This window comes from Salmo salar, chromosome ssa28 (genome assembly GCF_905237065.1).
Source record: "Salmo salar chromosome ssa28, Ssal_v3.1, whole genome shotgun sequence".
In the NCBI taxonomy this organism is placed as follows: domain Eukaryota; kingdom Metazoa; phylum Chordata; class Actinopteri; order Salmoniformes; family Salmonidae; genus Salmo; species Salmo salar.
In genome coordinates, this window is record NC_059469.1 from 37,644,916 (window position 1) to 37,669,915 (window position 25,000).

A 25,000-nucleotide genomic window follows, 5' to 3' on the forward strand; every position below is an offset into this window, starting at 1 on the left:
CCGCGATTGCATAAAGGAGTTCTGTATCTATAATTCTTAAAATAATTGTTATGTTTTTTGTGAACGTTTATCGTGAGTAATTTAGTAAATTCACCGGAAGTGTTCGGTGGGAATACTAGTTCTGAACGTCACATGCTAATGTAAAAAGCTGTTTTTTTATATAAATATGTACTTGATTGAACAAAACATGCAGCCCTTTCACGCCACCGCCAGCTATTGCACCCATCATATCCGGATGTGAAGATATTTCTGACACAGCCACGAACCTATAGCACTACCGCCAGCGCTTAGATTGACCGTTATGTTAAGTTTGTTAAAGTAGAGCCTTGTATGTCTGCTGCAGAGAGCCATCTTGAGGTTCTGACTAGTTGCACCCTCTACAACCACTGTGATTATTATTATCTGACCATGCTGGTCATTTATGAACATCTGAAACATCTTGGCCATGTTCTGTTATAATCTCCACCCGGCACAGCCAGAAGAGGACTGGTCCACCCCTCATAGACTGGTTCCTCTCTAGGTTTCTTCCTAGGTTTTGACCTTTCTAGGGAGTTTTTCCTAGCCACCGTGCTTCTACACCTGCATTGCTTGCTGTTTGTGATTTTTAGGCTGGGTTTCTATACAGCACTTTGAGATATCAGCTGATGTAAGAAGGGCTATATAAATACATTTAATTTGATGAGAAAATTAGTTTTGATAAGTCATGGAAATAAGTGCTGAAAACCTATTGGCTCACCATTTAAAAAAGAAGATGGAGAACTATAGGATGAAAATTACCGGAGCTTTGGACGCTGGTATAGCCGACTAGCGCTTGATAACGCTAACAAATCTATACTTGGAGTCAAAGTATCATTATAATATTGTCTAAAATAATGTTGCAATATGTAACTATCAATTCCCCCCCCATCACTAATATGATTCTGTTAATTTTAGCGGGGAGGTATGCCTGGGATATCGTATGGTGTGCCGCAGCGCTAGGCCCAGCTCACTTGGCAGTTGGCACTTATAAGTCTATGCTTGACACTCCACATGGCTTTCAGACGCAAAGGACTCAAAGTGTCTCTTACGACTAGCAGCCTGCTTCATTGTACACCAATTTTATTATATTAATGTCATTCATTTGACAGTTACAACTCTCTGATGGGATTATGAGGGAGAGTCTTTGAATCAGTGAAATTTATTGTATAGGCCTTGTACCTTTCTATGTCTGGTGGTGTGTGTCTGGTTGAGGATTCTTCTAGAATAGTGGCCAAGCCGCAACCAATGTATTAGAGGAAAACACCGTACAACTGGCGTCCGAAGTCAGTGTGCACGCCCGCCGGCCCACCACAAGGATTCGCTAGAGCATGATGGGACAAGGACATCCCGGCCGGGCCAAACCCTCCCCTAACCTGGACGACGCTAGGCCAATTGTGTGCCGAACCCGGGTCTGTAGTGATGCCTCCTGCACCTAGCACCTGGGACTAAACACCTCCCTCTGCAACTGGATCCTGGACTTCCTCACAGGCCGCCCCCAGGTGGTGAGGGTAGGTAACAACACATCTGCCACGCTGATCCTCAACACTGGAGCTCCCCAGGGGTGAGTGCTCAGTCCCCTCCTGTACTCCCTCTTCACCCACGACTGCATGGCCAGGCACGACTCCAACACCATCCTTAAGTTTGCAGACGACACAACAGTGGTAGGCCTGATCACCGACAACGACGAGACAGCCTATAGGGTTGAGGTCAGAGACCTGGCCAGGTGGTGCCAGAATAACAACCTATCCCTCAACGTAACCAAGACTAAGGAGATGATTGTGGACTACAGGAAAAGGAGCACCGAGCACATCCCCATTCCCATCGACGGGCTGCAGTGGAGCAGGTTGAGAGCTTCAAATTCCTTGGTGTCCACATCAATAACAAACACACCAAGACAGTCGTGAAGAGGGCACGACAAAGCCTATTCCCCCTCAGGAGACTGAAAACATTTGGCATGGGTCCTGAGATCCTCAAAAGGTTCTACAGCTGCAACATCGAGAGTATCCTGACTGGTTGCATCACTGCCTGGTACGGCAATTACTCGGCCTCCGACCGCAAGGCACTACAGAGGGTAGTGCGTACGGCCCAGTACATCACTGGGGCTAAGCTGCCTGCCATCCAGGACCTCTACACCAGGCGGTGTCAGAGGAAGGCCCTAAAAATTGTCAAAGACCCCAGCCACCCCAGTCATAGACTGTTCTCTCTACTACCGCATGGCAAGCTGTACCGGAGTGCCAAGTCTAGGACAAAAAGGCTTCTCAACAGTTTTTACCCCCAAGCCATAAGACTTCTGAACAGGTAACCAAATGGTTACCCAGACTATTTGCATTGTGTGCCCCCCCAACCCCTCTTTTACACTGCTGCTACTCTCTGTTTATCTTATATGCATAGTCACTTTAACCATACCCACATGTACATACTACCTCAATAAGCCTGACTAACTGGTGTCTGTTTTAGCCTTGCTACTCTTATTTTCAAATGTCTTTTTACTGTTGTTTTATTTCTTTACTTACACACACACACACACACACACACACACACACACACACACACACACACACACACACACAAACACGCACACATACCTTTTTTTCACACTATTGGTTAGAGCCGGTATGTAAGCATTTCACTGTAAGGTCTACACCTATTGTATTCGGCGCACGTGAGAAATAAACTTTGATTTGATTTGAAACCAGTTGTCATCTGTGGACTTTTTGGTTTTCTTTTTTTAATCAATTTCAGTTGTGCTTCTTTTGCTGTTTACCTGAATATATAGTTGTTTTTTACCGCTAGATTGATGCCTTCTTTACTGTGAGTGGATGTGCTATCCAGAAAGTGTTTGGATTTATTGGTTACTGGGTGCTTTCTGGTATTTGGGGCAGCAGGTAGCCTAGTGGTTAGAGACAGGAAGACTAGTGGTTAGAGACAGGTAGCTTAGTGGTTAGAGGCAGGTAGTCTAGTGGTTAGAGCAAGTAGCCTAGTGGTTAGAGACAGGTAGCTTAGTGGTTAGAGACAGGTAGCCTAGTGGTTAGAGGCAGGTAGCCTAGTGGTTAGAGGCAGGTAGCCTAGTGGTTAGAGCAGGTAGCCTAGTGGTTAGAGACAGGTAGCCTAGTGGTTAGAGCAGGTAGCCTAGTGCTTAGAGCAGGTAGGCTAGTGGTTAGAGGCAGGTAGCCTAGTGGTTAGAGACAGGTAGTCAAGTGGTTAAGGCAGGTAGTCAAGTGGTTAAGGCAGGTAGCCTAGTGGTTAGAGCAGGTAGCCTAGTGGTTAGAGACAGGTAGCCTAGTGGTTAGAGACATGTCGTCTAGTAGTTAGAGACATGTCGTCTAGTAGTTAGAGCAGGTATCCTAGTGGTTAGAGGCAGGTAGCCTAGTGGTTAGAGGCAGGTAGTCTAGTGGTTAGAGGCAGGTAGCCTAGTGGTTAGAGCAGGTAGCCTAGTGGTTAGAGACAGGTAGACTAGTGGTTACAGCAGGTAGGCTAGTGGTTAGAGCAGGGAGCCTAGTGGTTAGAGACAGGTAGACTAGTGGTTAGAAACAGGTAGCCTAGTGGTTAGAGCAGGTAGCCTAGTGGTTAGAGCAGGTAGCCTAGAGGTTAGAGACAGGTAGCCTAGCGGTTAAAGACAGGTAGCCTAGCGGTTAGAGCAGGTAGCCTAGAAGTTAGAGACAGGTAGACTAGTGGTTACAGCAGGTAGGCTAGTGGTTAGAGCAGGGAGCCTAGTGGTTAGAGACAGGTAGACTAGTGGTTAGAAACAGGTAGCCTAGTGGTTAGAGCAGGTAGCCTAGTGGTTAGAGCAGGTAGCCTAGAGGTTAGAGACAGGTAGCCTAGCGGTTAAAGACAGGTAGCCTAGCGGTTAGAGCAGGTAGCCTAGAAGTTAGAGACAGGTAGCCTAGTGGTTAGAGAAGGTAGCCTAGTGGTTAGAGCAGGTATCCTAGTGGTTAGAGCAGGTAGCCTAGTGGTCAGAGACAGGTAGCCTAGTGGTTAGAGGCAGGTAGTCTAGTGGTTAGAGGCAGGTAGCCTAGTGGTTAGAGCAGGTAGCCTAGTGGTTAGAGACAGGTAGCCTAGTGGTTAGAGACAGGTAGCCTAGTGGTTAGAGCAGGTAGCCTAGTGGTTAGAGACAGGTAGCCTAGTGGTTAGAGACAGGTAGCCTAGTGGTTAGAGACAGGTAGACTAGTGGTTAGAGCAGGTAGCCTAGAAGTTAGAGACAGGTAGCCTAGTGTTTAGAGACAGGTAGCCTAGCGGTTAGAGACAGGTAGCCTAGCGGTTAGAGCAGGTAGCCTAGAGGTTAGAGACAGGTAGCCTAGTGGTTAGAGACAGGTAGACTAGTGGTTAGAAACAGGTAGCCTAGTGGTTAGAGCAGGTAGCCTAGTGGTTAGAGACAGGTAGCCTAGTGGTTAGAGACAGGTAGCCTAGTGGTTAGAGCAGGTAGCCTAGCAGTTAGAGACAGGTAGTCTAGCGGTTAGAGACAGGTAGTCTAGTGGTTAGAGACAGGTAGTCTAGTGGTTAGAGCAGGTAGCCTAGTGGTTAGAGCAGGTAGCCTAGAAGTTAGAGACAGGTAGCCTAGCGGTTAGAGCAGGTAGCCTAGCAGTTAGAGACAGGTAGTCTAGCGGTTAGGGACAGGTAGTCTAGTGGTTAGAGACAGGTAGTCTAGTGGTTAGAGCAGGTAGCCTAGTGGTTAGAAACAGGTAGCCTAGTGGTTACAGACAGGTAGCCTAGTGGTTAGAGACAGGTAGCCTAGTGGTTAGAGACAGGTAGCCTAGTGGTTAGAGCAGGTAGCCTAGAAGTTAGAGACAGGTAGCCTAGTGTTTAGAGACAGGTAGCCTAGCGGTTAGAGACAGGTAGCCTAGCGGTTAGAGCAGGTAGCCTAGAGGTTAGAGACAGGTAGCCTAGTGGTTAGAGACAGGTAGACTAGTGGTTAGAAACCGGTAGCCTAGTGGTTAGAGCAGGTAGCCTAGTGGTTAGAGCAGGTAGCCTAGAAGTTAGAGACAGGTAGCCTAGGGGTTAGAGCAGGTAGCCTAGCAGTTAGAGACAGGTAGTCTAGCGGTTAGAGACAGGTAGTCTAGTGGTTAGAGCAGGTAGCCTAGTGGTTAGAGCAGGTAGCCTAGTGGTTAGAAACAGGTAGCCTAGTGGTTACAGACAGGTAGCCTTGTGGTTAGAGCAGGTAGCCTAGTGGTTAGAGACAGATAGCCTAGTGGTTAGAGACAGGTAGCCTAGTGGTTAGAGCAGGTGGCCTAGTGGTTAGAGCAGGTAGCCTAGTGGTTAGAGACAGATAGCCTAGCGGTTAGAGACAGGTAGTCTAGTGGTTAGAGACAGGTAGTCTAGTGGTTAGAGCAGGTAGCCTAGTGGTTAGAGACAGGTAGCCTAGTGGTTACAGTCAGGTAGCCTAGTGGTTAGAGCAGGTAGTCTAGTGGTTAGAGACAGATAGCCTAGCGGTTAGAGCAGGTAGCCTAGCGGTTAGAGCAGGTAGCCTAGTGGTTAGAGACAGGTAGCCTAGTGGTTAGAGCAGGTAGCCTAGTGGTTAGAGCAGGTAGCCTAGTGGTTAGAGACAGGTAGCCTAGTGGTTAGAGACAGGTAGCCTAGTGGTTAGAGACAGGTAGACTAGTGGTTAGAGCAGGTAGCCTAGTGGTTAGAGACAGGTAGCCTAGTGGTTAGAGACAGGTAGCCTAGTGGTTAGAGCAGGTAGCCTAGCAGTTAGAGACAGGTAGTCTAGCGGTTAGAGACAGGTAGTCTAGTGGTTAGAGACAGGTAGTCTAGTGGTTAGAGCAGGTAGCCTAGTGGTTAGAGCAGGTAGCCTAGAAGTTAGAGACAGGTAGCCTAGCGGTTAGAGCAGGTAGCCTAGCAGTTAGAGACAGGTAGTCTAGCGGTTAGGGACAGGTAGTCTAGTGGTTAGAGACAGGTAGTCTAGTGGTTAGAGCAGGTAGCCTAGTGGTTAGAAACAGGTAGCCTAGTGGTTACAGACAGGTAGCCTAGTGGTTAGAGACAGGTAGCCTAGTGGTTAGAGACAGGTAGCCTAGTGGTTAGAGCAGGTAGCCTAGAAGTTAGAGACAGGTAGCCTAGTGTTTAGAGACAGGTAGCCTAGCGGTTAGAGACAGGTAGCCTAGCGGTTAGAGCAGGTAGCCTAGAGGTTAGAGACAGGTAGCCTAGTGGTTAGAGACAGGTAGACTAGTGGTTAGAAACCGGTAGCCTAGTGGTTAGAGCAGGTAGCCTAGTGGTTAGAGCAGGTAGCCTAGAAGTTAGAGACAGGTAGCCTAGGGGTTAGAGCAGGTAGCCTAGCAGTTAGAGACAGGTAGTCTAGCGGTTAGAGACAGGTAGTCTAGTGGTTAGAGCAGGTAGCCTAGTGGTTAGAGCAGGTAGCCTAGTGGTTAGAAACAGGTAGCCTAGTGGTTACAGACAGGTAGCCTTGTGGTTAGAGCAGGTAGCCTAGTGGTTAGAGACAGATAGCCTAGTGGTTAGAGACAGGTAGCCTAGTGGTTAGAGCAGGTGGCCTAGTGGTTAGAGCAGGTAGCCTAGTGGTTAGAGACAGATAGCCTAGCGGTTAGAGACAGGTAGTCTAGTGGTTAGAGACAGGTAGTCTAGTGGTTAGAGCAGGTAGCCTAGTGGTTAGAGACAGGTAGCCTAGTGGTTACAGTCAGGTAGCCTAGTGGTTAGAGCAGGTAGTCTAGTGGTTAGAGACAGATAGCCTAGCGGTTAGAGCAGGTAGCCTAGCGGTTAGAGCAGGTAGCCTAGCGGTTAGAGGCAGGTAGCCTAGTGGTTAGAGCAGGTAGCCCAGTGGTTAGAGACAGGTAGCCCAGTGGTTAGAGGCAGGTAGTCTAGTGGTTAGAGGCAGGTAGCTCAGACATGGAAACAACCACACATTCACAGCCCATCTGTATGAAGGCAGGTAGCCTTTTGAGGAACAACGTAACTTGGCTGTAATCAGACAGAGGTATTAGTGGCTTGACAGTGAATGAGCTGAGAGAGAAAGGGTCAATGTCTGTAATCATATAGTCTACTGTACTGTGGCCAAGAGGTGAGCAGTAGGTGAGCAGTAGGTGAATCTCCCCAAAGAGTCCCCCTGTAACCTACCATTGACAAAGTACAGACCCAGTCTTCTACAGAGCTGCAACAGATCCCTTCCGTTGTTGATGATGGTGCTGTCACTGTTGTTTCTATGGGGGAGATGAAGACAGTTAGAAACAGTATGGCCTGTAATAAAGCTGTCCCCTCGTGTGCTCGTTAGATCAGGTAGTGTTCCTGTGCGCGCATTTGTATCTCCACAGACGAGCACATTTCCCTGGTCCTGGAAATGACACGTCTCTTCCTCAAGTCTGGGGAAGATCTCCTCTGAGTAATATGGGGATTCTAAGGGGGGATATATATTGCGCAAAGGAACACATCATTTTCTGTCAGTACAAGTCAATGTCAACCTTACACCATGTCTCCTGCAGAATGATGACGTCAACATCTTTAAGATTTTTGTTGAACTCCAGTGTTAAACTCTTCAGTCTGAAGGTTGATGAGTTTAGGCCCTGAATGTTCCACATGCTAACTGATAGGTTGATGAGTTTAGACCCTGAATGTTCCACATGCTAACTGATAGGTTGATGAGTTTAGACCCTGAATGTTCCACATGCTAACTGATAGGTTGATGAGTTTAGACCCTGAATGTTCCACATGCTAACTGATAGGTTGATGAGTTTAGACCCTGAATGTTCCACATGCTAACTGATAGGTTGATGAGTTTAGACCCTGAATGTTCCACATGCTAACTGATAGGTTGATGACTTTAGACCCTGAATGTTCCACATGCTAACTGATAGGTTGATGACTTTAGACCCTGAATGTTCCACATGTATCTCTCTCTGCAGAATGTACCGCTTGCGGGCGTTGTCGGCCGCGGTTGTGGGGCTCGTGCAGTTGTCACGGCGTTACCATGGTGAGGCTGTAAGGGGTGGGACCAGTAGGAGGAGACTGATGCTTGCAGCTATGGTGGGTGTAACTGGGACCTCGGCCAACGCTGGACTGCTCTGGACCAGGTATGAACAACGCAGACACACACACACACACACACACACACGCAGGTGTAGAGCGAAAATATATTTTTTATGGCAATTCTCACATAGAAACTTCATTGGGAGAAAGGATGCTTTGAAATGGAATTTATATTTTTATCACAAGCCGTTTTTTGAGAAGATGGCCCCTTTTGGACCTATACAGTCGTGGCCAAAAGTTTTGAGAATGACACAAATATTAATTTCCACAAAGTTTGCTGCTTCAGTGTCTTTAGATATTTTTGTCAGATGTTACTATGGAATTCTGAAGTATAATTACAAGCATTTCATAAGTGTCAAAGGCTTTTGACAATTACAGTACATGAAGTTGATGCAAAGAGTCAGTATTTGCAGTGTTGACCCTTCTTTTTCAAGAACTCTGCAATCCGCCCTGGCATGCTGTCAATTAACTTCTGGGCCACATCCTGACTGATGGCAGCCCATTCTTGCATAATCAATGCTTGGAGTTTGTCAGAATTTGTGGGTTTTTGTTTGTCCACCCGCCTCTTGAGGATTGACCACAAGTTCTCAATGGGATTAAGGTCTGGGGAGTTTCCTGGCCATGGACCCAAAATATCGATGTTTTGTTCCCCGAGCCACTTAGTTATCACTTTTGCCTTATGGCAAGGTGCTCCATCATGCTGGAAAAGGCATTGTTCATCACCAAACTGTTCCTGGATGGTTGGGAGAAGTTGCTCTCGGAGGATGTGTTGGTACCATTCTTTATTCATGGCTGTGTTCTTAGGCAAAATTGTGAGTGAGCCCACTCCCTTGGCTGAGAAGCAACCCCACACATGAATGGTCTCAGGATGCTTTACTGTTGGCATGACACAGGACTGATGGTAGCGCTCACCTTGTCTTCTCCGGACAAGCTTTTTTCCGGATGCCCCAAACAATCGGAAAGGGGATTCATTAGAGAAAATTACTTTACCCCAGTCCTCAGCAGTCCAATCCCTGTACCTTTTGCAGAATATCAGTCTGTACCTGATGTTTTTTCCTGGAGAGAAGTGGCTTCTTTGCTGCCTTTCTTAACACCAGGCCATCCTCCAAAAGTCTTCACCTCACTGTGCATGCAAATGCACTCACACCTGCCTGCTGCCATTCCTGAGCAAGCTCTGTACTGGTGGTGCCCCGATCCCGCAGCTGAATCAACTCTAGGAGACGGTCCTGGCACTTGCTGGACTTTTTTGGGCGCCCTGAAGCCTTCTTCACAACAATTGAACCGCTCTCCTTGAAGTTCTTGATGATCTGATTTAGGTACAATCTTACTGGCAGCAATATCCTTGCCTGTGAAGCCCTTTTTGTGCAAAGCAATGATGACGGCATGTGTTTCCTTGCAGGTAACCATATTTGACAGAGGAAGAGCAATGATTCCAATCACCACCCTCCTTTTGAAGCTTCCAGTCTGTTATTCGAACTCAATCAGCATGACGGAGTGATCTCCAGCCTTGTCCTCGTCAACACTCACACCTGTGTTAACGAGAGAATCACTGACATGATGTCAGCTGGTCCTTTTGTGGCAGGGCTGAAATGCAGTGGAAATGTTTTTTGGGGGATTCAGTTCATTTGCATGGCAAAGAGGGACTTTGCAATTCATCTGATCACTCTTCATAATATTCTGGAGTATATGCAAATTGCCATCATACAAACTGAGGCAGCAGACTTTGTGAAAATGTATATTTTTGTCATTCTCAAAACCTTTGGCCACGGCTGTACATGGTGCCTCCTGTCAGACCCTATGATGTGTAGAGTACATGATACATGATACATGATACATGATCTAGTTCGACTCCTCACAGTGTTCTAACATATGTTCTATTGCTACATTCTGTCTGGTGACATATGGCTGGTGACTGGTGGTGTGTGGCTGGTGGCGTGTGGCTGGTGGCTGGTGGCGTGTGGCTGGTTGCGTGTGGTTGGTGGCGTGTGGCTGGTGGCGTGTGGCTGGTGGCGTGTGGCTGGTGACGTGTGGCTGGTGGCGTGTGGCTGGTGGCGTGTGGCTGGTGGCGTGTGGCTGGTGGCGTGTGGCTGGTGGCTGGTGGCTGGTGGCGTGTGGCTGGTGGCGTGTGGCGTGTGGCTGGTGGCGTGTGGCTGGTGGCGTGTGGCTGGTGGCGTGTGGCTGGTGGAGAACGTGGTGATGAGGCTTGTGGAACCTTACGTTGGGAAGGGGGAGAAACGTCACCATAAACAAAAACATTTTCACTTCTCTGTCGTTGACGAACAAGTTGCTTGCAAATAAAACGAGCCTAGTCGGCCACCACGGGGGAAAAAAGCGAGACGGGAGCTCCCTCCCTCTGCGCAAAATAAGGCAACTGCACAGCCGTTGTACTTCGCAACTGTGCTGAAGACAACACTCACACTTTACCAATGCAAGGCAAGAAAGAACGTTTCTGTCATTAGCACCATGCATCGGACCGTTGCCGTTGCCGGGGACACAATAAAGAGAAACCTACAACCCAAGGTACTGTTGAAGTCGGAAGTTTACATACACCTTAGCCAAATAAATTTAAACAACTTTTTTCACAATTCCTGACATTTAATCCGAGTAAAAATTCCCTGTCTTAGGTCAGTGAGGATCACCACTTTATTTTAAGAATGTGAAATGTCAGAATAATAGCAGAGAGAATGAATTATTTCAGCTTTTATTTCTTTCATCACATTCCCAGTGGGTCAGAAGTTTACATACACTCAATTAGTGTTTGGTAGCATTGCCTTTAAATTGTTTAAATTGGGTCAAACGTTTTGGGTAGCCTTCCACAAGCTTCCCACAATAAGTTGGGTGAATTTTGTCCCATGCCTCCTGACAGAGCTGGTGTAACTGAGTCAGGTTTGTAGACCTCCTTGCTCACACATGCTTTTTCAATTCTGCCCACAAATGTTCTATAGGATTGAGGTCAGTGCTTTGTGATGGCCACTCCAATACCTTGACTTTGTTGTCCTTAAGGCATTTTGCCACAACTTTGGAAGTATGCTTGGGGTCATTGTCCATTTGGAAGACCCATTTGCGACCAAGCTTTAACTTCCTGACTGATGTCTTGAGATGTTGCTTCAATATATCCACATAATTTTCCTTTCTCATGATGCCATCTATTTTGTGAAGTGCACCAGTACCTCCTGCAGCAAAGCACCCCCACAACATGATGCTGCCACCCCCGTGCTTCATGTGCTGAGCAGCCTTTTCTGCTTATGTTGATATAGGACTCATTTTACTGTGGATATAGATACTTTTGTACCTGTTTCCTCCAGCATCTTCACAAAGTCCTTTGCTGTTGTTCTGGGATTGATTTGCACTTTTTGCACCAAAGTACGTTCATCTCTAGGAGACAGAACACGTCTCCTTCCTGAGCGGTATGCCGGCTGCGTGGTCCCATGGTGTTTATACTTGCGTACTATTGTTTGAATTTTTTTCCTGAGGTCTTGGCTGATTTCTTTTGATTTTCCCATGATGTCAAGCGAAGAGGCACTGAGTTTGAATGTAGGCCTTGAAATACATCCACAGGTACACCTTCAATTGACTCAAATGATGTCAATTAGCCTATCAGAAGCTTCAAAAGCCATGACATCATTTTCTGGAATTTTCCAAGCTGTTTAAAGGCACAGTCAACTTAGTGTATGTAAACTTCTGATCCACTGGAATTGTGATACAGTGAATTATAAGTGAAATAATCTGTCTGTAAACAATTGTTGGAAAAATTACTTCCGTCATGCTCAAAGTAGATGTCCTAACCGACTTGCCAGAACTATAGTTTGTTAACAAGACATTTGTGGAGTGGTTGAAACACTTAGGATGGAGTCATTAAAACTAGTTTATGTAAACTTCCGACTTCAACTGTATGTCAATATTACATAATATGCATCTCTGTATATAGATACCCTTCTGCAGTGCTTTATGCTCTTCTGTGTAAAACGTGTTGTTTTTTCACACAGACAGGTGAGGAGACTTTAGGCTAGCCTTTCACACAGACAGGTGAGGAGACTTTAGGCTAGCTAGCCTTTCACACAGACAGGTGAGGAGACTTTAGGCTAGCTAGCCTTTCACACAGACAGGTGAGGAGACTTTAGGCTAGCTAGCCTTTCACACAGACAGGTGAGGAGACTTTAGGCTAGCCTTTCACACAGACAGGAGAGGAGACTTTAGGCTAGCCTTTCACACAGACAGGTGAGGGGACTTTAGGCTAGCCTTTCACACAGACAGGTGAGGAGACTTTAGGCTAGCCTTTCACACAGACAGGTGAGGAGACTTTAGGCTAGCCTTTCACACAGACAGGTGAGGGGACTTTAGGCTAGCCTTTCACACAGACAGGTGAGGAGACTTTAGGCTAGCCTTTCACACAGACAGGTGAGGAGACTTTAGGCTAGCCTTTCGCACAGACAGGTGAGGAGACTTTAGGCTAGCCTTTCACACAGACAGGTGAGGAGACTTTAGGCTAGCCTTTCACACAGACAGGTGAGGAGACTTTAGGCTAGCCTTTCACACAGACAGGTGAGGAGACTTTAGGCTGGCTAGCCTTTCACACAGACAGGTGAGGAGACTTTAGGCTAGCCTTTCACACAGACAGGTGAGGAGACTTTAGGCTAGCTAGCCTTTCACACAGACAGGTGAGGAGACTTTAGGCTAGCCTTTCACACAGACAGGTGAGGAGACTTTAGGCTAGCCTTTCACACAGACAGGTGAAGAGATTTAGGCTAGCCTTTCACACAGACAGGTGAGGAGACTTTAGGCTAGCCTTTCACACAGACAGGTGAGGAGACTTTAGGCTAGCCTTTCACACAGACAGGTGAGGAGACTTTAGGCTGGCTAGCCTTTCACACAGACAGGTGAAGAGACTTTAGGCTAGCCTTTCACACAGACAGGTGAGGAGACTTTAGGCTAGCCTTTCACACAGACAGGTGAGGAGACTTTAGGCTGGTCTTTCAGCTCATTCCAAGCTGCATTTCCTCTGCTTGATGTGTCTTTCTGGGACCTGTTAGAGGAGGAGATATGGTTAACTATGTTTAGTTAAGGTGTAGCCGCCATAGTTGCAGGCAGGGAGTTTCTCATGTTAAATATGTTTAGTTAAGGTGTAGCCACCATAGTTGCAGGCAGGGCGTTTCTCATGTTAAATATGTTTAGTTAAGGTGTAGCCGCCATAGTTGCAGGCAGGGAGTTTCTCATGTTAAATATGTCAGCAACCGCCCGATTATACAGTACCAGTCAAAAGTTTGGACACACCTACTCATTCATGGGTTTTTCTTTATTTGTACTATTTTTTACATTGTGGAATAATAGTGAAGACATCAAAACTATGAAATAACACATATGGAATCATGTAGTAACCAAAAAAGTGTTAAACAAATCAAAATATATTTTATATTCTTAAAGTAATGATGGACTGTTGTTTCTCTTTGCTTATTTGAGCTGTTCTTGCCATAATATGGACTTGGTCTTTTACCAAATAGGGCTATCTTCTGTAAACCATCCCTACCTTGTCACATCACAACTGATTGGCTCAAACACATTAAGAAGGAAAGAAATTCCACAAATTCACTTTTAACAAGGCACACCTGTTAATTGAAATGCATTCCAGGTGACTACCTCATGAAGCTTGTTGAGAGAATGAGAGAGAGAGTATGCAAAGCTGTCAAGGCAAAGGGTGGCTATTTGAAGAATCTCAAATATAAATTATATTTTGATTTGTTTAAAACCTCTTGAGGATATCCTAGGATAGGGGGCGCCAAAGCGCATTTTGAAAGAAATTCGTTCCCATTTTCAACGGCCTACTAATCAAACTCAGAAGCTAGGACATGCATATACTTATTATATATGGATAGAAAACACCCTAAAGTTTCTAAAACTGTTTGAATGGTGTCTGTGAGTATAACAGAACTCAAATGGCAGTCAAAACCCCGAGACCGATTGAACCAGGAAGTGGAATTCTGAATTGTGGATTCAACTTCACGTCATCGCCTAAAATTCACACCGTGAGATATCGTTTAGTGAGCACTTCCTATTGCTTCCACAAGATGTCGCCAGTCTTTACAAAGTGGTTTGAGCCTTAAACAGTCGAAACTCAGTGAATGAGACGCGTTGGAAATTGGTCACAGCGGGAGGGCCATCACCATTATGACGCCGGCGGCCATGTCTACCCCCACCTTTGGAAACGGTTTGAAACACAATGAAATCATCCCCCTCGAATCTTATTGGCTCTCTTGGTGTTACAGGCCCTGAAGATTTATGTTATACAACGTTTGACATGTTTGAACGAACCTAAATGTGAAAAAAAAGTACTATTTCGAAACCACTGTGGCGCACAAGGCAGATTAGTTGGATATGCCCTTCGGACGCACTAACATCAGCAAGCTAATTGAACATAAACGATGGACTTTTTCGACCGAAAATACATCTGTTGTGGACCTGGGATTCCTGGAAGTGCTTTCTGATAAAGACAACTAAAGGTAATGGATTATTGACAATATTATACAACATTAGATGTGAAATGCGGTTGTTCCAAGATGGCGCCGAGCTGTATTTACTAGGTCAGTTTCTGAGTATCGCATCCCCTTTTATCGCTAAGTGTGATTACCCAGTAAAGTTATTTTTAAATCTGGTATGACAGGTGCCTTCAAGAGATATTCATCTATAAATCTTAGAATGACAATATTACATTTTAAACATGTTTTCGAATAGTAATTCAGTAAAATGTAGCCCTGTTTCCCTGGATGCATTTGACGGGAAAATAGTTAGTCAACTTCAGACGCCGATTTAAAAATGCTGTTTTCATATATAAATATGAACTTTATTGAACAAAAGAATGCATGCATTGTGTAACATGATGTCCTAGGTGTGTCATCTGATGAAGTTTGTAAAAGGTTAGTGCTGCATTTAGCTGTTTTTTGGTTATTTGTGATGCATGTGGTTGGTCGGAAAATGGCTATGTTGCTGCATTTTACGATGGACTCCTCTAACATATAATCTAATGATTTGCTTTTCCTGTTAAACCTTTTTGAAATCGGACGACGTGGGTCGATTCAGGTGTATCTATAAAAAAAAAATAAAAAAAAATATAAAATTGTTTATTTTTTTTAAAATATTTTTTTTATGCTAATTGGCGATATGATTTTTCGCTGGATTTTGATCCCGCTGACGGGATGAGACGCTGAAGAGGTTTTAACACTTTTTAGGTTACTACATGATTCTATATGTGTTATTTCATAGTTTTGATGTCTTTACAATGTAGAAAATAGTAAAAATAATGAAAAACCCTTGAATGAGTCGGTGTGTCCAGACTGTTGAGTCGTACTGTATGTGATAAAGTGAAAATCTGAGGCCCTTACCCACAAATATGGAAAATGTTGTATACTGTCAGTTTTTTTACAGGCCTTTTTAGATAAACCTATGTCTGTGCTTATCATTTTTTACATTTTGGTAGGCTATTTGTTAGTCAACTTGTCTATAGTTAGATACATGCAGCTTCTTTTCTGTCGTTACTTGTTGCCCTAGAATGCTACATAAACCCTGCTACATTCACCAGAATGTCATAAATCAATGGAATAAATGATTCAATGTAGTTGACATTGTTCAAGTTTTCATCTCTGCTTCTCTCACACAGCAAATATGTTTAGGGACCGGGTAGAAAATTCAACATTTCCAAATGACTTCATTTCGACCAGTTTTAAGGAAATGTAAAAAAACTTTGAAAACTACCCGACATGTTTCCGATAAGATTTCAATTAGACTTGGATTAATATTTGATGTGGTTGAAATACTATCAGATTTTATGATGCTGATAAAGATGGCACCTTTACAGACGGTCCCTAACTGTGGTAGAAATACTGTCCGATTTTATGACGCTGATAAAGATGGCACCTTTACAGACTCGTACATAAGTTCTCTCAAGATGCTGAAAGACAAAAATCATATTTCTCCACTCCTGTTCCCGAGTCCAAATGTACACATTTTATAATTTGTATAATTTGATTACAAGAAATTCTTAATTCTGCAGGAGCGTCACGTCCTGACCATAGTAAGTTGTAGGTCTGGGCGTGACAGGGGGTGTTTGTCCGGTTTTGTATTTCTATGTTTAGTTTCTAGTTTTGTATTTCTAGGTTAGTTTTTGTTTGGCATGACCTCCAATTAGAAGAGGCAGCCGGTTGTCGTTGTCTCTAATTGGAGGCCATATTTAAGTTGATGTTTGTCCCACTGGTGTTTTGTGGGTGATTCATTTTGTGAATAGTGTATGCCTGCTCGGCGTCACGGCTTTCTTGTTTTTGTATTTCAAGTTTATTGTTTATTTCATTAGTTTCACGATTGAATAAAAGATGTGGAACTACGATCACGCTGCGTATTGGTCCAATCCTTCTGAAAGCCCTGACAAGGAGTTAATATTGAATTAGTCCATGTGAGAGGTTATAGACCTACAGTCAGTGTCCAGATTTCATTTAGTATTCCATTTAACCCATCTGAACAGTACACTTCCCTAGACGTGCCATTTTCAAGTCCCCGTCTTGTGACTGTCAAATTTCTCCACTCCTGTTCCCGAGTAAAAATGTAGCCTACATTTGGTGTATAATTTTACTGGGAAAAAAATGCTAAAGTCAGTGTCCAGATTTCAGTTTCCATTTAACCCATCTGAACAGTAGGCAACAGTTCCCTTAACTTGCCATAGGCCTATTTAAAGTCCCTGTCTTTGTGACTGTCAAATATTTATAGCACCTCACAATCATCACTCATAACATAGCGGCACTGCTATCATCCTCTTCTACATCTTCACCAAACCATTCCCTAACACTACACTACTGTTCTGGCCTTCCCTTCTATTGATTTTCAACTCTCCATTTTGCAGCTTTTCTCTTATTGAATTATATTCCCGACATTGTTCCTTTTTTGCCTCAGTGGATCGACATTGACTTTTTATGGACAATTTCACAAAAGCAATTGTCGTGTATTTGGCAAGCGTAGTTTGGCCCTAAAACTTGAATTGCGCAATAATTATACATTCATGGATGTTTAATGCATTGCATTCTCTTTAATGATCCCTTCATTCAACCCAGGCCAAGTTAACTACTACTATTACTGTTAACACAACCCAGGCCAAGCTAATTACTGTTAACACAAACCAGGCCAAGTTAATTACTGTTAACACAAACCAGGCCAAGTTAACTACTGTTAACACAAACCAGGCCAAGTTAACTACTGTTAACACATCCCAGGCCAAGTTAATTACTGTTAACACAACCCAGGCCAAGTTAATTACTGTTAACACAACCCAGGCCAAGTTAACTACTACTATTACTGTTAACACAACCCAGGCCAAGTTAATTACTGTTAACACATCTTCTTTCACATACTCTCTCTTTACAAATACATCTCTTTCTCTCTCTATCTGTCGCTCTCTCTCTCGCTCTGTCTCTCTCTCTCTCTCTCGCTCTCTCTCTATCTGTCGCTCTCTCTCTCCCACTCTTTCTCTCTCTATCTGTCGCTCTCTCTCTCTCTCTCTCTCTCGCTCTGTCTCTCTCTCTCTCGCGCTCTCTCTATCTGTCGCTCTCTCTCCCTCTCTCTCTGTCGCTCTCTCTCTCTCGCTCTGTCTCTCCCTCAATTCAATTGAATTCAAAGGTCTTTATTGGCATGGAAAACATACAGTGCATTCGGGAAGTATTCAGACCCCTTGACTTTTTCCACATTTTGTTACGTTACAGCCTTATTCTATAATTGATACAATATTTTTTTCCCCTCATCAATCTACACACAATATCCCATAATGACAAAGCAAAAACAGGTTTGTATTTTATTTTTTGGCAAAGAAAAATAAAAGAATAATAGTAATTAGATATCACATTTACATAAGTATTCAGACCCTTTACTCAGTACTTTGTTGAAGCACCTTTGGCAGCGATTACAGCCTTGAGTCGTCTTGGGTATGACGCTACAAGCTTGGCACACCTGTATTTGGGGAGTTTCTCCCATTCTTCTCTGCAGATCCTCTCAAGCTCTGTCAGGTTGGATGGGGAGCGTCGCTGCACAGCTATTTTCAGGTCTCTCCTGAGATGTTCAATTGGGTTCAAGTCCGGGCTCTGGCTGGGCCACTCAAGGACATTCAGAGACTTGTCCCGAAGCCACTCCTGCATTGTCTTGTCTGTGTGCTTAGGGTCGTTGTTCTGTTGGAAGGTGAATCTTCACCCCAGTCTGAGGTCCTGAGCGCTCTGGAGCAGGTTTTCATCAAGGATCTCTCTGTACTTTGCTCTGTTCATCTTTCCCTCGGTCCTGACTAGTCTCCCAGTCCCTGCCGCTGAAAAACATCCCACAGCCTGATGCTGCCACCACCATGCTTCACCGTAGGGATGGTGCCAGGTTTCCTCCAGACGTGACGCTTGGCATTCAGGCCAAAGAGTTTAATCTTGGTTTCGTCAGACCAGAGAATCTTGTTTCTCATGATCTGAGAGTCTTTAGGTGCCTTTTGGCAAAATCCAAGCAGGCTGTCATGTGCCTTTTACTGAGGAGTGGCTTCTGTCTGGCCACTATCATAAAGGCCTGATTGGTGGAGTGCTGCGGAGATGGTTGTCCTTCTGGAAGGTTCTCCCATCTCCACAGAGGAACTCTAAAGCTCTGTCAGAGTGACCATCTGGTTCTTGGTCACCGCCCTTCTCCCCTGATTGCTCAGTTTGGCCGGGTGGACAGCTCTAGGAAGAGTCTTGGTGGTTCTAAACTTCTTCCATTTAAGAATGATGGAGGCCACTGTGTTCCTGGGGACCTTCAATGCTGCAGAAATGTTTTAATACCCTTCCCCAGATCTGTGCCAACAGAATCCTGTCTTGGAGCTCTATGGACAATTCCTTTGACCTCATGGCTTGGTTTTTGGTCTGACACGCACAGTCAACCATGTGCCTTTCAAAATCATGTCCAATCAATTAAATTTACCACAGGTGGACTACAAGTTGTAGAAACATCTCAAGAATGATTAATGGAAACAGGATGCACCTGAGCTCAATTTCGAGTCTCCTAGCAAAGGGACTGAATACTTACAAAATAAAATAATACTAACTGTATGTAGGTAAGGTATTTCTGTTTGAGTTTTTTTATACATTTGCAACAAAAAAAATACATCCGTTTTTGCTTTGTCATTATAGGGTATTGTGTGTAGATTAATGAGATAAAAAAATATATATAATTAAAATCTATTTTAGAATAAAGCAGTAACATAACAAAATATGGAAAAATCAAGGGGTCTGAATACTTTCCGAATGCACTGTATGTTTGCATTGCCAAAGCAAGTGAAATTGATAATAAAAATGAACAGTAAACATTACACTCGCAAAAGTTCCAAGAGAATAAAGACATTACAAATGTTATATTATGTCTATATACAGTGTTGTAACGATGTGCAAATAGTTAAAGTACAAAAGGAAAAATAAATAAACATAAATATGGGTTGTATTTACAATGGTGTTTGTTCTTCACTGGTTGCCCTTTTCTTGTGGCAACAGGTCACAAATCTTGCTGCTGTGATGGCACACTGTGGTATTTCACCCAGTAGATATGGGAGTTTATGAAAATGGGGTTTGTTTTTGAATTCTTTGTGTATCTGTGTAACCTGAGTGAAATATGTGTCTCTAATATGGTCATACATTGGGCAGGAGGTTAGGAAGTGCAGCTCAGTTTCCACCTCATTTAGCCTGTCTTCTCAATAGCAAGGCTATGCTCACTGAGTCTGTACATAGTCAAAAGCTTTCCTTAAGTTTGGGTCAGTCACAGTGGTCAGGTATTCTGCCACTGTGTACTCTCTGTTTAGGGCCAAATATCATTCTAGTTTGCTCTGTTTTTGTTAATTCTTTCCAATGTGTCAAGTAATTATCTTTTTGTTTTCTCATGATTTGGTTGGGTCTACACTACCGGTCCAAAGTTTTAGAACACCTACTCATTCAAGGGCTTTTCTTTATTTTTACTATTTTCTACATTGTAGAATAATAGTGAATACATCAAAACTATGAAATAACACATATGGAATCATGTAGTAACCAAAAAAGTGTTAAACAAATCAAAAAATATTTTATATTTGAGATTCTTCAAATAACCACTCTTTGCCTTGATGACAGCTTTGCACGCTCTTGGCATTCTCTCAACCAGCTTCACCTGGAATGCTTTTCCAACAGTCTTGAAGGAGTTCCCACATATACTGAGTACTTGTTGGCTGCATTTCCTTCACTCTGCGGTCCGACACATCCCAAACCATCTCAATTTGGTTGAGGTCTGGTGATTGTGGAGGCCAAGTCATCTGATTCAGCACTCCATCACTTTCCTTCTTGGTCAAATAGCCCTTACACAGCCTGGAGGTGTGTTGGGTCATTGTCCTGTTGAAAAACAAATGACAGTCCCACTAAGCCCAAACCAGATGGTATGGCGTATTGCTGCAGAATGCTGTGGTAGCCATGTTGGTTAAGTGTGCCTTGAATTCTAAATAAATCACTGACAGTGTCACCGGCAAAGCACCCCCACACCATAACACCTCCTCCACCATGCTTCATGGTGGGAACCACACATGTGGAGATCATCCGTTCACCTACTCTGTGTCTCACAAAGACATGGCGGTTGGAACCAAAAATCTCCCATTTTGACTCCAGACCAAAGGACATATTTCCACCGGTCGTGTGTCTTGGCCCAAGCAAGTCTCTTCTTCTTATTGGTGTCCTTTAGTAGGGTTTCTTTGCAGCAATTCGACCATGAAGGCCTGATTCACACAGTCTCCTCTGAACAGTTGATGTTGAGATGTGTCTGTTACTTGAACTCTGTGAAGCATTTATTTGGGCTGCAATTTCTGAGGTGCAGTTAACTCTAATGAACGTATCCTCTGCAGCAGAGGTAACTCTGGGTCTTCCATGCCTGTGGCCTGTTTCATCATAGCGTTTGATGGTTTTTGCGACTGCACTTGAAGAACCTTTCAAAGTTCTTGAAATGTTCCATATTGACTGATCTTCATGTCTTAAAGTAATGATGGACTGTCATTTCTCTTTGCTTATTTGAGCTGTTCTTGCCATAATATGGACTTGGTCTTTTACCAAATAGGGCTATCTTCTGTATACCACGCCTACCTTGAAGAAAATAGTACAAATAAAGAAAAACCCTTGAATGAGTAGGTGTTCTAAAACTTTTGACCGGTAGTGTAATTGTGTTGCTGTCCTGGGGCTCTGTGAGGTCTGTTTGTGTTTGTGAACAGAGCCCCAGGACCAGCTTGCTTAGGGGACTCTTCTCCAGGTTCATCTCTCTGTAGTTGATGGCTTTGTTATGGAAGGTTTGGGAATTGCTTTCTTTTAAGGAATCTCTCTATCCCTCTCTCTCTTTTCCACTCTCTTTTATTCTCCCACTCTTTCCTCTTTCTCGCTCTTAGTCAAACACAGACCCATTGTCATACTGACCTTGTGCATTCTGGGATATTTGGCAAAACCGGCACTGAACACAAGGAAAGCTATTTTCAAAGCCTCTGTATTCCGAAGGTCAGCAATGCTAACAAGTAAATTTTAAAATCCCATAGAGAACGCTAAGACTGTGTTAACTAGCGCATTGCAAACATTTTATACAGTCTCTGACCTAAAAAAAATGTCAGGACAGACATCCTGTAAATAGCTCATAAAGTTATACAAGTAACTCAAAAATGCTACTTACAGATTGCTGCATGTTTACAAAACAAATATTAAACAGCAAGGCTCTTGATCCAGGAAGGGGATTCCCTGCTGTTACCAAGCAAAGCTTGAATTTGGAAGAAGCTAACCACTAAGCTAGATAGCTAACTATAGCTACTAAATTAGCAAACCAAATGCAAAACTGCAGATCAAATAAATAACCCTCAATCCTTACATCCACATTTACAGTAGCTGAAGTGCTGTTTTATATGCTGGATCAGGAAATCAGAGAAACTAACAATGAGTAGTTTGTAGAGTTATAAACTCATCAAAAAAAAAGAAATGTCACTTTTTCAGGACCTTGTCTTTCAAAGATAATTCATAAAAATCCAAATAACTTCACAGATCTTCACGCACAATACCTCCATCAGTGCTCAGACTGTCCGCAATAGGCTGAGAGAGGCTGGACTGAGGGCTTGTAGGCCTGTTGTAAGGCAGGTCCTCACCAGACATCACTGGCAACAACGTCGCCTATGGGCACAAACCCACTGTCGTTTGACCAGACAGGACTGGCAAAAAGTGCTCTTCACTGATGAGTCGCGGTTTTGTCTCACCAGGGGCGATGGTTGGATTTGCGTTTATCGTCGAAGGAATGAGCGTTACACCGAGGCCTGTACTCTGGAGCGGGATCGATTTGGAGGTGGAGGGTCCGTCATGGTCTGGGGCGATGTGTCACAGCATCATCGGACTGAGCTTGTTGTCATTGCTTGTTGTCATCTAAACGCTGTGGGTTACAGGGAAGACATCCTCCTCCCTCATGTGGTACCCTTCCTGCAGGCTCATCCTGACATGACCCTCCAGCATGACAATGCCACCAGCAATACTGCTCGTTCTGTGTGTGATTTCCTGCAAGATAGGGATGTCAGCCTTCTGCCATGGCCAGCGAAGAGCCCGGATCTCAATCCAATTGAGCACATCTGGGACCTGTTGGATCGGAGGGTGAGGTCTAGGGCCATTCCCCACAGATATGTCCGGGATCTTGCAGGTGCCTTGGTGGAAGAGTAGGGTAACATCTCACAGCAAGAACTGGCAAATCTGGTGCAGTCCATGAGGAGGAGATGTTACTTTTGACTGTTACTTTTGATTTTGACCCCCCCTTTGTTCAGGGACACATTATTCCATTTCTGTTAGTCACATGTCTGTGGAACTTGTTCAGTTTATGTCTCAGTTGTTGAATCTTGTTATGTTCATACAAACATTTACTCATGTGAAGTTTGCTGAAAATAAATGCAGTTGACAGTGAGAGGACGTTTCTTTTTTTTGCTGAGTTTATAATGATTTACCTCCCACCCACAGGGCATGAACATCTCACCACCGCTACTATACTCCCTAAGGTCTTAATCAGTATCCACAATGTCTCACAGTAGGTTCTACGATCAGTTTTGCTTTCTAAATCTTAATGGAAAAGATTTCATAAACCACCTCCATTCAGTCTTAGGTAGCAACATTTTTGAAATTTTTATTTTATTTTTTACATTGGATAAAAGTAGAGACTCAGAGATACAAAATGGTATATCATACACTACAGTTGAGGAACAATGGGAAAGTAATTCTGCTTTGAAAGTTAATTAACTTGTAACCCCATTTTTGAGAAAATGGCCTTTGAATGTTTAGATACACCTACTGGAGAGCTCTTCTTTGTCTCCACCACATTCAGCATCGTTCACACACTCTTAAGCCTTAGCCCCACCCATCTCTTTAAGGATTCACATTTGAGGCCATGTACTAAACAGAGTGAGTGTAGTAAACAACCAAAGATTTCAAGACTTTAAGTGGTGAAAGTAGTAGCAAAAAGTAGTCCACTATGCAAGTAATCATTTGCCTGTACCGTTTACACCTTCTGTATCCTGTGCATGTGACAAATAAACTTTAATTTTTTTATATATATATAGTGTGTGCTTACCAGAGACTGTAATGTGAAGAACAACATGAACCAAAGTCAGATTAGGATATAGGACAAGGACTAGACAAAGTGTATTTTTAGGAGTCTTTTGTTTAGACATGTAGGTAACTAGCTTGTTAAACAATGAACCATAATCCCAACCCATACTACTAGCATTACAAACTGATTGTCATAGCTAGCCACCATGCATTAATCTGCAGGTAGCTAAAGCTAACCAACTAGGTTCAATGTTAGCTAGCAACATTTTATGCGCTATATCTATAACTAGCAATGCAAATTGATTTCTGAAACACAAATAATATTACTACACAGATCATACACTTAACGTTAGCTAGCTAACAGTACACTTTAACTTGCAATGAAAATGACTTTTTGACAAATTAAGAAACGTATGATATCTGAAAATGTAGCTAGACTCTTACCCGTTTACATGGATGAACGCTTCTCCCTCTCTGTCATGGAGGCCATGGTTACCCTTAGTTTGAAGATGTAATCCGGAGAGAGGTGTTTTATACAACAGCCTTCTGTGTTCTCCAGGGCCTAAAATTTACTTTTTGGTCCACAAGACACTGTGGAAGGTAGATTAAAAAATCTACCAGCCACTTACATTTTCTACCAGACAAAATATGTTTTCGCCATAATGACAACAAAAAAAACTACTAAAAACAAATGGATGACCATGCTTCATAATGTTTTCTAAAACAAGAAATGTTTTAGTCAGAAGAAATGTGGTATATTACACATTTTCATTTCATTTTTTGTGACCTGAGACAAAATGTTCAGCTGCCTCTTTAAGGGTGGGAGGTTACTGTGGTAAACGGGGCCACTCGAGTCCTGTCACGTGTGTCTGTGTGTGAGATCTGACTCTTCGCTATCAGCTGAAGCAGCAGACTCAAACTAACGTTGGGGAAAAAAAAACAAGCTTGTGAACAAAACAAAGCGAAATATAGCCAAGAAATATAAGGACAAAGTCTCACTTTGTAGACTTTTTAGTTAATTAGACCAACAGCTTTTATGGCTGTGCACAGCACCTCCACGAATGAATCTATCAGCAAGTGAAAGATGTTAAATAGAGACTCAATCTATGCTTTTAATTATAGTCACTAATCTACCACTGAGGCGATTAAAATTCTCTTTTTATCAAAGCTAGAATCCTTAGTTGCTACATTTCATTTTTGGATTTATAAATTAACGATGTATACCCATTTAATTATTGACTAATATAGCTTATAAATTCCTTTTTTTATAAATGCATTATGAGCTTAGTACAACCGTCGTCCCCCATCAGAACCACAAAATATACTGCTCAAAAAAATAAAGGGAACACTTAAACAACACATCCTAGATCTGAATGAAAGAAATAATCTTATTAAATACGTTTTTCTTTACATAGTTGAATGTGCTG

General features: G+C 43.5%; 1 protein-coding gene across 1 annotated transcript in view; it reads left to right on the forward strand.

Moving 5' to 3' along the window:
* The window catches only part of LOC106594561 (calcium uptake protein 1, mitochondrial), a 172,387-nt gene that overhangs the window by 28,528 nt on the left and 118,859 nt on the right, over positions 1 to 25,000 (forward strand). The window contains exon 2 of the mRNA XM_045710275.1: positions 7,860 to 8,027. Coding sequence (XP_045566231.1) covers positions 7,861 to 8,027 — 167 coding nt within the window. The 5' untranslated portion in view covers position 7,860. The remainder of the gene's footprint in view (positions 1 to 7,859; positions 8,028 to 25,000) is intronic.